The sequence below is a fragment of the Podarcis gaigeae genome (assembly GCF_964106915.1).
Source record: "Podarcis gaigeae genome assembly, chromosome: 1".
NCBI classification, from domain to species: Eukaryota; Metazoa; Chordata; class Lepidosauria; order Squamata; family Lacertidae; genus Podarcis; species Podarcis gaigeae.
In genome coordinates this window covers 83,722,958-83,738,388 of record NC_139678.1, presented here as the reverse complement: position 1 = coordinate 83,738,388, position 15,431 = coordinate 83,722,958, and the positions used below count along the sequence as shown (strand labels likewise).

Sequence of the window (15,431 nt, the reverse complement as noted above, 5' to 3'; positions counted from 1 at the left end):
CATGTGTCATTGGGGCCACATCTGAATAGTTTGTGACGCATTATTCTCCCCACCCTGCTCAGGGAAGATGTACAGACTCTTCAACCACACAGAGAGATCTATTGCATACCTCTCTGCCTGCTGCCCAGCTGAATTAACACTATGAACAACTGAATAGTGTGCTCCCCCCCCCCCACAACTGAAGTGCTATTTGCCTATCCCTAGGCCTTAGCAGCTGAGCAGTGGGGATGTCTGGGCAGAAGTTGGTTGTGGGATGCTTTTGAAAGATGGAACTGCAAAGGCTGGCAGCTGCCTACATGTATGAAAAGATTGGAGTTTCTTAATTGTGAAAAAGGAAAACACCACTTAAAGATTACTCAAATGTATTTTAGTGACATATGTGGAACATACAGAAATAGTGCTAAAATTACAAAATGATATAGAAACACAAGAAATCTCAAATGGTCCACTGAATATTTTTCAAGATTGAATTCATAATTCAGGTGTGCTCTCATTCTTTTTTTAATACACATTAACTGAAGAAATCCTACAGGACTGGAGGAAGTAAAGTGCTATCAGTAACTACATCTAGGTGAGCAAGCACTGGAAGTCTTTTCTGCAGTAAACCTCCCATGCTGAACAGTGAAAGGGTCAGCTGTATTGTGCATTAACTTCACATAAATGCAGAGTGGTTACCTTCAGCTAATGCGGACTCTTAAAAAGCACCACCATCATTCATGAGTAAAGGAGGTACAGAAAAGGGACATTAACATCCCACAGACAGAAAGCACACCTGGGCTTGAAGTAGATTTTGTATATTGAGGTGAGTCTCCCATGGGAATCAATCAGTTGTCCATTCCTTGGTTAAAGTGGCTGATGGAAAACTGCCATACTATTACTATATTCCTATATGATAATAGAATAGCTTTTTTGGCTTTGTTGCTGAAGGTTTTGGGCCTGTAGCAGAATGAAGAAATAATAAATCAGTAAAAAGAAAAGAAAACCACGTACACCTAGGCCAGATCTCAACAACGAGCCCCACATTGGGTGAAAGATTCCTGCATTGCAAGGGGTTGGACTAGATGATCCTCGTGGTCCCTTCCAACTCTTTCTCTCGTGTATTTCTGAACACATAAGTATTAGAATATCTTGTATGCAAGCAGCTAGAGCAATTTCCAATCATCAAAGGCTTTCATCTGGTAATGAAAGATAAAGCTATAGAGCTTACCCATCAGGAATGAAAAGGATCTATGCACCGCCACAGTTCCTGCTAGTTTCAATGGTTGTACCTGTTAACTGGGGGAGGGTGGGGTGGGGGGATAGAGGTGTGACATTTGGATTCTCTGTTATCAGGTGCCAAAATGTCCAGAGCTACTTCAGATATTACTCAAAACTCTGGAAAGGGTAAAAAAGCCTTTGCCCTAGTTTAGTCAGCTAGGCTCCTGTTCCTGTAGACATTAGCTTTATGACTAACTTGGGAGTTTGGAATGAGGTATTGCCATTTGCAGAAGGTTATGCAATCATACAGTTACAGTAGTGGAGACAGAACAGGTTGCCTATCAGTGGTTAGGTGGTGTCTTCCCCATCACACAACCTCCTTGTGGTCAGATGTCAAGAGTTGTTGTACATTAGCTGGTAGCCTAGAACAAAGTTTGGCAAACATAATACAGGATATGTTATGCATAAATAAACTCCAGATTCCACGCCAAGCTAATATGTAACTTGAGAAAAGAAACATGAGCATAGGGGATGGAGAATGGCAGGCATAGGCTATGCTGTAGACTGAAGGTGTGATGATACTGTTTGCTCTGAGGATTGTACCATCAAATACTGAGCTGAAGTCAGATTCCACCTCCTGTAAAAATTCAGCAGATCTACAGAAAATACACAGTCCTACAAAAGGTCTCTGAGCTAAAAAGAAAGATGGGAGAAATTGATCCTCTACACCCCAGAAAGGGTTCATGGGTATGGTTGCATAGGTAAAATCTGCCATCAAAATATACTGTATATGGGGGGGTGGTCAACGACACTTAGCCACAAACACTCAAATTTAGTGAGGAACAAAGCCATGAATCATACAGAGGAAGTATCTCTCTATGTATTGAGAAGGCCTGCAAGAACCACTTTCACTGCCCTCTGGTGGGAAAACACAGGAAATGGAGGCCACACTAATTCTTATGCGGCTAATCTTTCACCCCAGAAAGAGGCTAAAGCCATGGCTGGCATCCTACATCTGGCAATTAAATCTGCATTCTGGCTCTGTGTCTTGCCTTATCCCCCACATCCCCCACTCTACTACCTGAAGTTCTGCAAAAAGAGAGTATTAAGAGGTGTCCAGCACCAAAATGAATACTCAGAGATTCTCTGCTCTGGCAATCTAAACCCCAATACTGTCTAACTTAAGCTTCTTTGTTGCATGGCAAATGAATTCCTGAGATAGAGGTCCCTGCTGCTGGCTTTCCTGGTAGTGTGTGAGGATGTCCATATAGCACTGGACCTGGTCTTCATCCTAGCTGTTGCTCTTGTAGTGTGGAGGGCCAGCTACTGCTTGCAGGGCTTGTTCACGCAACTGGGTTGGCCGAGTCAGTATGGATGTGATCTTGCTTAGCTGCAGGAGGGAGCCAGAGATAGCTGTGGGACAAAAAACCAAAACAATGAACTCAATGCAGACCCTTTCTCCTAATTCTTAGAAAGAGAATCCTTTCAAGTCTTCTGGAAGTATCAGGAATAGAAGACTTTTGAGAACAGCTGGCATCTCCAGCTAGATTTTTCCTAAACACCACAAAGCCAGGTAACTCCTAAGGTCACATCTGGGCCTTGCTTTAAGGCAGTACCCAATAATCTTGCTTCAGGGCAAGGAAAGGATCATAGTGATGGGCAACTGTGTCTAGTAACTTAGCAAGGCATGAAAAGGGAATCGGGAATGTGGAGTATAATTGGTAAGCCATGGTTCTGCTCCACTCTCTTAGTTATGTGTGAACATAAGAGTACTTCAAGCAGGAGTAGGATGGGTGAATGATACACAAGCACGTGCTAGATTTCAGAGAAGAAGGTAGGCAAGGATCATTAAAAGCCATGGGGGGGGGGGGGAGAGATGGGTCAGTGAAGGGAAAGACATTTCTAGATTTCCCTGTTGATCCATACCAGGGCGCAAGATGGGCAGGGTGCAGTGCTGCTCCAACCAGCTCAACACTGAGTCACAGAATTCCTTGACGTTGCCTGTGCTCACTGTCCTGGTGTAGCTCTCAAAGAGTGGCTTAATCACCATGCTGAACTGCAGGTTGGAAGAGGTTAAGGAGCCTATGCAGCCAAGTCTCCTTGCTCCCCTTAAGCACCCAGCAGGCCACTAATGCCATGCCAAATACCTCCCCTGGCTTGCTTTCTTGCACCCTAACCTGTCCCATCCCATCCCATCCCACATGCTCGCTGGTGGATACAAGCCAGAAGCGCCAGTCCTGCAGGGTGCGCTTGCGCACATACTCTTCATAGAGTTGAGAAGCCTGATCTGACTGTGGTGGCAGCACAGGAGCTCCCGTAGGTGGAAGCTGGCGCTGAAAGTCACTGCAGGGAAGAGAAAAGCCACAACTTGTTGACAGGAGTTCCCCTCTCACCTTTTAACTTGTATCCCTGATCCAATGAAAACCCCTTAAGCCAGCCCCGCAACTCACTCAATGGCAGTGCTCAGCTCTTTGATTTCCCCACGTAGTCTTTCAACTGTCTCCTGAGCTTGTCGGCGCTCTTGCTGCAGTCTTTCCACATGTGCTGCACTTTTCTGCAGGAGCATCGCTTTGCTGAACTGGGGAGGTGAGGGGGTGGAGTAAAGGCGTAAAATGGATTGGGAGGGCAAAGACCACAAGAATGGCTCCAGCAGGTTCACAAAGCAAATTGGGAGGACTGGACAAACAGCAGAGAATATGTGCCCTTCCACCCTCTGGTACAGGGGGGGATGCATACCTTAGTGCTGCTTTGATCAGGTCCTGTCAACACCAGAGTGGCAAGAGTGTTGAAGCCGGAGCTGATGACCCTACGGCGGGCATAGTCAGCCGAGGTAAGTGTTGATCTGCGACTTCCCTGCAAGAGCCAATCAAGCCATGATTTGAGACACTGCCAGGCGACTACACCTTTGGCTATCATCTTTGAGAAAAGATGTCTTCTCCCACAACGCTCAAGCCAACAAGATGGGGTACAGTGGTGTGGGTATTCTTATTACCTTGGCAGTACAGCATTTGTCCACTTCCTGGGGTTTGCAGAGAGTGTTGTCCTCAGCTCTCTCCTTGGTTTTGGCACCTGAAATAATCCCAAAAATACTGGGGTAGGTGAGTTCCTCTTAAGGTGTGTATTCAGTTTCTACTTTGGCACGGCATATAGACCAATCCAGTGAAAGCGGATGAGATATTGCTAAGAAGAGAGGCCGAGTGACTTTGCACACTCCTGAGCCAGCTTACCAGTGTCAGGGGAAGCAGCAGCAGAGGCAAGCGGAGGAGACTTCACCGTTGCCGAGAATGAGTTCAGCATATTCGCAGGGGGCTTTGGGAAGCCACACACCTGTGGGAGAGGAAAAGCAGGGTTGAGAGAAAGAGAGAGCAGCCAAACAGAAAGATAGAAAAATACGCCACCTGTCAACTCCAAGGAGGCAAAAAGCAGAACACAGATAGGAGGCCTCGCAGACGGAAGGTGGCAGAGGAGAGCATCCTTACCTGCACAGAGTTCATGACTGGAGTGAGGGGCAGTGGGGCAGGACCTAGAGATGAAAGAGATGTTCTTATTTTCCCAGCCTCTATGTATTAACCCTCAATGCATGTACAAAACTTGGCTGGCTAAAGCAGCATCACTCACTCCCTGTAACTACACAGCTTCAGTTTAGCTGCTCACCGGTAGACCAAGTTTTTGAATGTGGCAGAATTTATTTAATGAAAAGGAGTCTGCTGCTTTATGAAATCCCACCCACCACAACTGAAAATACAATTCGGGTCAATAATCTCTACTTAAATGCATGGCACCCTACCCAACAGAGAGGCCAATGAGCATCCTTGCCTCGGATCCCTTCCAAAACATACCTAGGCCTGGTTTCACCATAACCATTAGCATCTCATAAAATTCCTGCATGTACCAGCCAATCTGACATCAACTGTTTGGTACCCACTTTGCCATCAGACACAGAGGATAGGACTTCTGGACCTTTATGTGTGAGTTTTAAATGGAGTAGAGAGGAAAGTTTCATAGTTACAGATTCTCTCTTCATAATGCTTGCACATTAGAAGACTCTACAGCTCTTGACAACTTTCCCCGTTCAAAAAAGCTACAAGGCACAAGAGCCTTGTTCTGAAATGGGTAAAGAAAATCTGTGCTCACTTGTAGATCTAAGAAAAATTAAAATTTAACTTTAAAAAGATAGTAAATATACATAGTTATATTAATGAGCTGTCCTTTCACTTCTACTAATGAGTTGAAGGTTTTCTGTTTAACTATGAAGCATTTGGACGAATGTTGACATTTGCAGTTTTGCTTGATTTACCTGGTTCAAACTGCTGGCTGCATCAAAACAAAAAGCTTAACTACACTCCAGAGAAGCAAGAAGGGGATGAAAGCAGGAATCTGGACATAGGGGACTTTTTCTCTCCCTTTCCAAACAGCAGCTCCCAGACATCTTTACACATATGTATGGTTGCAAGTAAGAATGCCACCTTAAATCCGTCTCCAATACCTGTGGACTAACCATTTTACTCTTCTACAGACTAGTCAGTACATAGTTTTGACACACAATTTCTGCAAGGCTAAACCCTAAATCCACTGAAGGAGATGCAGGCACTGTTACGTAATGCCTATCAGCTCAAGTCAGATACAGTGGTACCTTGGTTTTTGAACGTCTCTGTTGACAGACATTTCAGTTTTTGAACGCCAGAAACCCGAAAATAAATGCTTCGGTTTTCAAACATGCCTCAGAAGTCGAACATGCCACGCGGCTTCCGTATTGGTTTTCCATACTCAGTTCTTCATCATCATTTTTTTTTATTTGTATGCCGCCTTTCCACAGTTAAAAAAACAATTCTCAAGGCAGCTTACAGCATAACAAGATTTACATAATTACAAAAGTCATAAACAATAAATAAACCACATCAAAAAAATTCTATACTGAGTTTTCGGTTTTCGAATGCTTCAGAACTCAAACGGTCTTCTAGAACAGATTACATTCGAAAATCGAGGTACCATTGTATACAATTTAAAAATTCTGCAGTAACACAAAAAACTATCTCCCTGGACCACATATTTTATTTTTCCAGTACAGAAAAATGCTTTTGCTTCCAGTGATTCCAAAGTATGAAGCTAAACTCCAGCTTCAGATAATTATATCAAAATAAACACTAATAATGCATGCAGTTGTTTAAATTAGGGATTCCAAAAATTGATCCTGGTGAGATTTGCTTCAGAAAACAACAACCAAAAAGAAAGGAGAATTCTGCAGTATGACTTAAAACTCCAAATGGATCTAGAGAAGCATTGTAGTCTAGGTAAGCAATGCCTCAATTTCCCCTGCAGAGAGCCTGTCCTTGCAGGGACATACCAGTTGCAAGCAGGCAGGGGAGCGGAGCACCGGGAAGGGTTGGCTGCTGGCTAGAGGAGGGTGCTGGAGCAATCCGTTGCAGGTGTCTGCATTTCCCATCCTTGGGTGGAGGAGCAGAGACTGGCACAGCAAAAGTGTCCCGAAATACAGACGGAGAATTTGTTTCTGATCCTGTGTGCGTGATGACAGAGAAGACCAAAGTGGTTTGAGGCTGCATGCGCAAGATGGGAGAGACAGGCGGCGGGCTGATCCTCAGTGGGGAGGTGGGGAAGAATGGCAGGAAGGTCTGCTGTCCATTCAAAGGTACAGGCGGCTCCACATCCAGTGAGATGGGAATGGGGTTGAGAGAGTCTCCGGGCGGTGGGAGATCCTTGGTCTCAGGGGCAATGAGAGGTGTATCTGGGTTGCACTGGTTCAAAGCACTAGTATCCGTTACTGCAGGAGCCTGGGGGGGGGGGGGGAGAAGAGAGTGCAAATCAAACACAACTCCTGAGTCCAGGCTGGAGATGGCTGCACTGAAAATCATACAAGTGGGAGCACTCTCACTGCTCATTTTTTTTTGCAATGCTGAGAAAAGGCTATTGCCTTTCCAAAATCAAAATCAAGCACAGACCAGTATCTGCAATAAGCATCAGGGGCTGCAGAAGCCCAAGGAGTTTGTAAGCTATCAGATAAATTTATTCTCCTTACCTGGTTCATGGGCTGAGAACGACAGGAATTGATGAATTCTGTGAAAAGAAAGCAAAGATTTAAAAGGCTGGGAGGAGATAAAGAGCAACTGGCAGAAGATAACTGGCTGGTGTGTCTGAATCAACTAAGCAAGGAATCATCAGGATTTCACCATACAGGTAGCATGTTGGCTGTTTGGTCGTAATAATAAACATTCATTCATTCACATCCACCATACAAGAAGACATCAATTGGTGGTTTCGAAGAAAGATGAGACCTAAAATCCAGGATATCTCAACTGGTAGAGAAACTCAAGTCAAGAACAGGAGCAATCTGCAGGTGGGGACTGCTGATTTCAGAGTTATGTGTCGGAGTGGCAGGAATGAGACTGAAATAGGCTCAATATGTAGATGCTATACTTGCAAGTAGAAATTTTGAGATGACCAACTTGTAAGTTTAAGATTTTTCAAATTAAGAATTCATACAAGATTAATTTGCCTACTTTATTCTTCCTGTGAAAAGGGGATAAACAGTGGCTCTGAAGAATTTGTCCTGGCTGATTCAGAAAATGGGATAGGGGACAAACAATATATAAAGCACAGTATGCATGTGATTATATGGAGAATGAGTCTTCTATTAGAGCACTGGACGCCCAAAAGAGGATTTTTACGTGCATGCTGACTAATTTAAATAATGTCTGGTCTTACCAGGACATACCATGTTTGCTCAGCAGCATTCTGCTCTGGCCTTGGGTGAACTAGAATTTCATCAATGTCAGTTTGGAAATAGTCTCCTCTCACCAGTGACAGCTTTCAGCCCACTTTGGTGACCCAGACTCAGATGTTATTTACTCTTGAGGTCACAAGTTAATCTTTCAACACTGGTGATTAACTTGTGGGCTTAAAATAATAATAATAATAAATGTTTCTATTTGATTTTTGGGCTTTAGTGACACATTTTTCAGTTTTCTCCCTAACAGTGAGTTTAGTAAATATGCAAGCTGCAATTGTGAGGAATCCAAGGGCTCTTTTACAGATAAGCACTGCAGGGAATTGCAGCTGATCAGGAGACCCTAGCAGCATGTACTCAGTAGCATTTATAAACAAACGGAATACTTTCAAGTGTGTACAGTATGGATACATAATTTAAACACAGTCTGGAGTGGTCTTAAGAAGCCATACAAAGTGCTTCAGAGGATGTCTTTCAGCTTTGAGATGCGCCACCTTACCACTAAGTACAGCCATATAAACCTCTGTTGTTACCTTGAATGGGGTCCAAGTCCATAAACTCCTCCCCAAAGATAGGGTGCAGTTGGGTCAGGGTGGGCTGGATCATATCTGCATTTCCCTGGTGAGCTGAAGACACAAAATGAGAAATAATATCACTCGCTTGTTACTTTGTTCCATGGCAATTGTTCTCTGGTTCACAAGCAAGGGACTGGCTCTCACATGGAGATACTTCAAAACCTCTCTCCACCCTTTAGAGGCATCTGTACTAGCCTCTGGGGACAGTGGAGAAAACTTAAAGGGTTTCTTGGTAGAAAGGGACAGATCCAGAGATAGATGGAATGAGCACAAAGCAAGGCCTCTCACCAAGGCCACGGAGGTTGGGGCCACCATAAGGGTTGCGGCTAGAAATGAAGGTGTCCAGAAGTGCATCCAGGTCATGCAAGGGGTCGAGGTCCATGGGGCATGCATCTGTTCCATCCGTTTTCAGCTCTGCCCTTGGAACGTCATCAGCTACTTCCTGTCCAGAATGGGAGAGAAAGAGCTGTGAACTCCAACTATAGGCAAACTCAAATGAGGGGCTGGAATACTGAATGGCTGTGGACAACCCCCAAGCGTTTTTAATTCCACCCTCTGCCATGGGGAAAGGGGAATCTGGAGGGTGCAGTATAGGAACAAGGCATTAAAATAGCACCTGAGCTGAACCATAGACGGGTTTATCCATCTTCTTTGAAGCCTATAACAAAATGCACAAAATGTTTAGGATTAGGCCACTGAAAGTACTACAATTACAATACTTAGCTAGAGAAAAACCATAGGTGGCTAAATAAAATCCTATCTGGCTCATTGCTGCCCTGGACACATTTGGGAGGAAGGGCTAGGTATAATGTACTATTATTATTACTACTACTACTGCTACAACAACAATGAACACCTGAGGCCTCAGAAAGCCATCACAGACCACAATAATCACACAGGGATAGCTGGGTGACCAGTGTGTGTCTTTGTGGAAGTGAGAGAGAGGCCAAGAGAATGAGAGCCTTTGGCAGCTGTGGAAATGAGTCTATAGGCCAAGGCACCCATCAGAGTAAGACAGAAATGTAGCCTCACCAGTCTAGTACCAGATCACCTCAAAACCACCAGATCCAGACTATGATAGCCCGGCAAGAAGCATCTAGAAAATCCACCTTCTTACAATGGAGTTCCAAGGTGCTTCTGGCTGGAGCTACCTGATTTCCTTGGTTGACACTAAAAAGGACTGTATGAGCTTGGGTGGAACATGTCATCTAGGGGTGAAGGGGAGCAATATGAAGTACAACACATCTTGCTGGAGAAGACATTTACCTGGGTATAGGAAAACAACCTCCATTTGTGATATTCCCTGATGACAACCCCAATTTGGCGTTTCCAGTACTTTCCTTCCATGATGACAGCCTGCCAAATAAAGGTGCAGCCAGGGGTCACTTACAGAAATGTGTAATCTGTCTTCTTTGTACGTTCTTAAGTAAGAAAGGCCCAAGTAACCTTTGCTCACCTCAGGCTTGCGGTGCACATCTACATCACTGCACTCTAGTGGGGTCACAAAACTGCACACTGGGTTCTGCCGCTTCTCCACATCTGCATCCAGAATGAAATAGCAGAAAAGGGGCTGTAATCTGCAGTACAGCTTCAAGCAGGACCAAACAGAGAAAATACTTGCTGGCTGGCTGGCAGTCGCTCCCATTTCAGCATCCACTAAATAAGGCAGTAGAGCTGAAGAGCTTTAAATCCATAAGCAATTAATATGTGACTTTTGCTAGCATAAAGCTTTGCAAACTTGCAATACATAATTCTGTGTGAAACAATCTCCTTGGTTGAGGAAGTCATGGAAAACACGTGTAGGGATGGAGGAAGAACCCATTTTTTTCTGAATTTATACACAGAATTTGGTGGTTCCCACCTAATCTGCCCATATTGGATCACCTTTTATATGGCTGGTTTGTTGTTGTGTTTTAAATACCTTCTTCCAGGCTACTTACACTGCAGATACCAGGCCCTCCAGATGGCATTATTGAGTCGAATCTTGTCACGCTGTAGCAGTTTCAGCCCTTTGAAGGTTTTCCATTTGGGAGAGACAAGTTTCTCACTACAAATGAGAAAGCCAAAAAAACCACCTCTTGTAATACCAAGTATATCTGGCTTTCAAGGGGAAACAGGGCCAGGCAACACCCAAAGAAGAAGAAGGCAGCTCAAAACACACTGAACAGGAACATCTCTTTAATAAGCTTGACTATTCTATAGCCACACTTTATTACTAATCTGTGCCAAAAAAACTAAATTCTGCACTAAAAACCATAAACTGTAAACTACTCAGATGTCTACAAATGTTCACCTTTTGCACAGATTGACCCAATATGCCTGCTTTATTCTAAACCTCTCACTGGATGTTGATTCCTCCTCAACTTTTTAGAGCAAACTGTGGGAGAAGGAGAAAAATGAACAGGTTAGAAGTAGCATATGCTGATAAGTGTAGAACATAATTATAGAGGTGATAAGAAGCTGTGTTGATTACAGAAGCTCTGCCCACAGAACTACATGGCTCTCTATGTATACTGCCTTCCTGTTTTTCTGATGAAGCTCCTCAACAAAGGACAAAATCTTCCTTTTAAAAAGTATGCTATAGATACCAGCCTTGGGGTGGAACTCCATGTGGCAATTGTGACAGAAGAAAAAATAGCCCTGGCTTTAGGTGGCAGATCTGGAAATAACCCCCACTCCCAGCCTTACTATAAGGGGTCTTCCCCATTCATTATTGTTGCAGAACCCCATCTACGAAGAGTCAGTGAGTGCTGGACAACTATTTCCTGGACAGAACCTATGGTAATTCAATTATTCTGAAGAAATGCAGCATAATTTAAAACACATCCAGTTAAATGATTTGTGTTTTGCTATTAATAACCAATTTGTTAGTGTATCTCTACAACAGAGAAATATAGTATTGACTTGAGTAATCCAAATGATTAAAAACATCTTAGAAGGTTAATTCAGGGGTTTATTTCTTCCACCGCTAAAGTAAAACTGTGCCTCATCTGTATGTTCTTACGAAGGAGAAGAAATTATAATGAGCCAGCATCTCCTTAGGAATACAGGCATACACTGGCAGCTTGCATTCCACCCACGCACCCTGTTTAATCAGCAGCAACACACACTCATATTCTGCCCTACAGAAGTTCACTTGAAGGTGCACAAACATCCCACATAAAAATCCTCACACTAAGCGTATTGGACCACACTCTCATGCCACCCTATTGCACCCTGCCCCATTACATTTCAAACATGGCAGCTGTTTCACTGAACAGTTGTGTAAAAGAACAAACAAGATACTGTTCAGAACCCATGCCCCTTTGCTATTCTGCCACAACAGCTTCTTATTCAAAATTGCACCTGCTTGAGACAGAATGAATAATGAATAATCCCAGGAAGATAGATCAGTCACAGTTCTAATGCATAGCTGTGAAAGATACAATATATGATTCTCTGTTACTACTGAGCAAAATGTAATGTCTATTTCACTGGCTGGGGGCAGAGGCTTGCACTGCCAGCTGAAACCAGTGGGCTCAGGTATATGGTAAACTGAACTTTTGACAAAGTTAATGTCAAAAAGGACTCTGTTGCGGGGATTTCTTCAGGCATTCAAACTCCTCATACTACCTTTGTCCTTTTGCTTAGTCCAAGATGACATCTCATAATGTTGTGGGAGATTAACTAGAAAATACCTAAAGGAGTCAACGTCTGAAATGTCATAATGCTGGAAGTCAAAGAACCGACCCAAAAAAACCAGTTCTGCGGATCTATTCCAGTTCACTAGGTTGCTGAAAATGCTGGGACACTTTTTTTCTTGATTTAAAGCTGCTTCATAGATATATATTTACAAGGAGATGATCTCAATGGCAGAAGCAGTAATTTTGCAGCAAATATATTGGTTGGGAAGCTAGTCTGCAACATACTGCTGAATGTGCAACTCTGGTAAGAATACAACTTTTATATGAAAGGACTACAGCTATTTAATTCAAAACTCTATATGCTAACATCAAGGCCAGACATTCCTGGGAAAGGGATACTGGTTAAAACAGTGTGGTACTTTTTATTTTAATTATTTTTAGAACTAGGAGAAATCCCAAAGGTCAAGACCAGTGCAGGATAGGCTGTTTGGCACCAAGAACCAGAAAAGAGAGTTGTTGTTTTACCATCACATGTCCAAAATGGTCTATGCAATCATGTCAAATGTTACTTTAAAAAAGAAACACTAGAATTTCTAAACTTTAAGAGGCACACAGCCAGCAATCAAGTGTTCTGGGTGCCATATGCAGCGAGCAGACTGCAAGTTTTTGATCCCTAATCTAGTCCAAGTTATGCCCTTAAGCACAGTAATGTAAAACATTCCAGAGAGTTGCCCACCCAGCCTTTCTTTGAAAGTTTCCAACGAAGCAAATTTCATTACCTCCCTAAGCAGCCTGTTTCATTGCTCAAGTTTCTTTCCTACTTCACAGAAAAGTTTGGGGGGGGGGGCAACCAATTCAAAAAATTCAGGGCATGTATTAATTTTCAACGTAGTACAGCACAGGTAACAATAATTAAAACTAGACTGTGCAAAACAAGCCAATTAGTTCCTTAACATAAATCATTAAAATTCTACACAAGAGTTCACATTAAAATTCTATTAAGAAGCTAAAGGGAGCACAGGAAGAAATACATGTCCTGTGAAAACTTCCTGTTTATATAATTTGCCAAGTTTTTATGCTTTAGCAACACTACTATCAGAAAGGGGACAAAACAGACCTTTACCACAGTGGATATACTTTATGATATTTAATCCCACATAACCCAGACAGCTTTTTGATATTATGTCTCTAGCATCTGGCAGGGCAACTTGGGTCACGGTCCATTTCTCACTTTAATACTCATGATAACTATCTATCCACTACACTCTGTCAAATAGAAATTTCTGTTATTTAAGACTTTCTCTCCTTTCCACACATTAAAGGAGTAGATTAAAGGACTTGACAGCTTAATGAACAAGTCAACTGGGGTATGAGATACACTGTAAATGGGCTAGATAAAAACCAAAGTAATATGTATGGGTCAGAAGCACTGTCTAAGCAGCAAAATGTGCTTTTCTGACATGATTTTCTGGGAAGACTAAAGTTAGTGTCAGTTCCCCTCCTCTATGCTATGCTTATATGAACATATTCCCATATGCCACTAGAGACGCTATTGGGCACCTTGCAAACACAGTAAAATAAGTAGCAGTGCAATCCTCTGCACCTTTTCTCAGAAGTAACTCCTACGGAGTTCAATGAGACTTATTCATTGATTCTAATCCCTTGTGTGTAGAACTGCAACCAGAGTGAGTGAGTGAGTAAATAAATAAATAAAACTGTACCAGAAAGCAAGTGGTAGTAGAATGCTGGAGAACTAGGCACAACTCTATGTCATATCTAGGCCCCCTGCTTTTTTTTAACTACAAAACTGGATTTGTTGGTTTCAACAGATGTATGCGTTTCTGACTCTAAAATGTCAGTTTCGTTCCTTGACTACTCTGTTCTCACACATGATGCGTGAGAACCTCCCTCTCATAAGTGAAAGTTCTTAAAGTGGAAGGAAAGATTGTAGGGGAGCACTTCTTAACTGGCAGCTACAAATCTAGATTTATACACTCATTTAGATTTCAACTTGGCATGGCAGACACGACAAAGGCAAGCTGCGCCTTTGAAATGCCTTCTTGGGTGAAAATTCCTTTTATGTCTGTAGTTACAAGGAATCCGAGGCTTTTACTTAACGATGCCAAGTTACCTGCATTTGGATTCTCTTAGTATCGTTTATCTGCATGCATACTAGTATATCTTGCGTATGAATGGCAGGCTAATTCGTCGTGCTGCAGTTCCCAAGGCATAGTCTGGTTCCCTGAATGCATCCCGAGAGGCAAGGGCCGGAGGCAAGAAAGGGCAGCCTCCGGGCGGGCCCTTCTCTATCCCTTCCCCCCAGACACACACTTCCCGCTGCCCCCCGTTGGCTCGGGGGCTGCCCTGCCCGCCCCGCCCCGCCCTTACCTATAGGCGAGCGTCATGCATTCGAAGAGCTTCGTGAGCGAAGGGTCGATGCTGAGGGCTCCGCTGCTTCGAGGCCCGTAGCGGTAGCACAGGCACGCGGCCTCGTCCACCGTGTCGAAGTCGTAAGCGGCGGCGGCGGCGGAGGCCAGCTGGGCCCCGTCACCAGCCTTCCCTGCCGCGGCCTTCCGCGCGGAGCCGGCCCTTCTCGCTCGCTCCGCCGCGCTCGGCGGGGCGCCTTGGCCTGGCTGGCTCAGAGCCGCCTCGGGGTCCGGGTCCGGGTCGGCGTGGGGCTCCGACACCATGAAGTGGCCGCTGTGGATGATCTGCGGACGTGACATCCTCCCAGGCGGAGGCCTCGCTGCCTCCCTCGCCGTCTCCCGGCGCATCTTTAGAACGCGAGAGGCAACGCCAACGTCGCCATGGCAACGAGGGGCCGCCGCCGGCGCAAACCCCAGCCGGGAAAGAGTCGCGACAGGTGCCAAAATGCCGCCGTCGCAGCGGAGGAACAAAAGAGAACGCGGATTCTACCTCTTCCCAGCAGCTGTCCTGCCGTAGGCTCCCATAGCAACAAGGAAAGAGCGTTCTGCGCATGTGTCCTAGTCCCCGCCCCCTTGCCGTGGCCGCAGGGCATGATGGTCACGGTAGTTTTGTTTCAACATCCACCTAGCGGCGAGAACGAGACAGTTACTCGCTAGGTAGCATAGACTTCACTGGTTAGAGTGACATACAGGGATCTACTTCCGGTATTTTAGATTTGCTTTAACATTTAACAGTGCAACTCTTCTGCCTACAAGTTAGTAAACGCAGGGCTTCTGTGCGCAACTTTTCTGAAGTGCAGCTGCTGGGGGCACAATCCAATTAACGTGCCACTCATACTGAAACCCGATCATAGACGTCAACTTTCCC

At 44.3% G+C, this 15,431-nt stretch overlaps 1 protein-coding gene across 1 annotated transcript; it reads right to left on the bottom strand.

The window, feature by feature from the left end:
• Positions 1-345: 345 nt before the first annotated feature.
• On the bottom strand, positions 346-15,375 carry LOC310826279 (MLX-interacting protein-like). The gene is made up of 17 exons (XM_083701072.1): positions 14,526-15,375; positions 10,455-10,561; positions 9,971-10,053; positions 9,781-9,870; positions 9,131-9,172; positions 8,803-8,956; positions 8,473-8,565; positions 7,232-7,269; positions 6,542-6,986; positions 4,677-4,720; positions 4,425-4,524; positions 4,190-4,266; positions 3,934-4,050; positions 3,648-3,775; positions 3,417-3,540; positions 3,124-3,253; positions 346-2,610 (listed from the first exon to the last, which is right to left on the bottom strand). Exons 1-17 carry the CDS (start codon positions 14,909-14,911, stop codon positions 2,489-2,491), a joined length of 2,280 nt encoding a protein of 759 aa, XP_083557198.1. The 5' UTR covers positions 14,912-15,375; the 3' UTR covers positions 346-2,488.
• Positions 15,376-15,431: the final 56 nt, after the last annotated feature.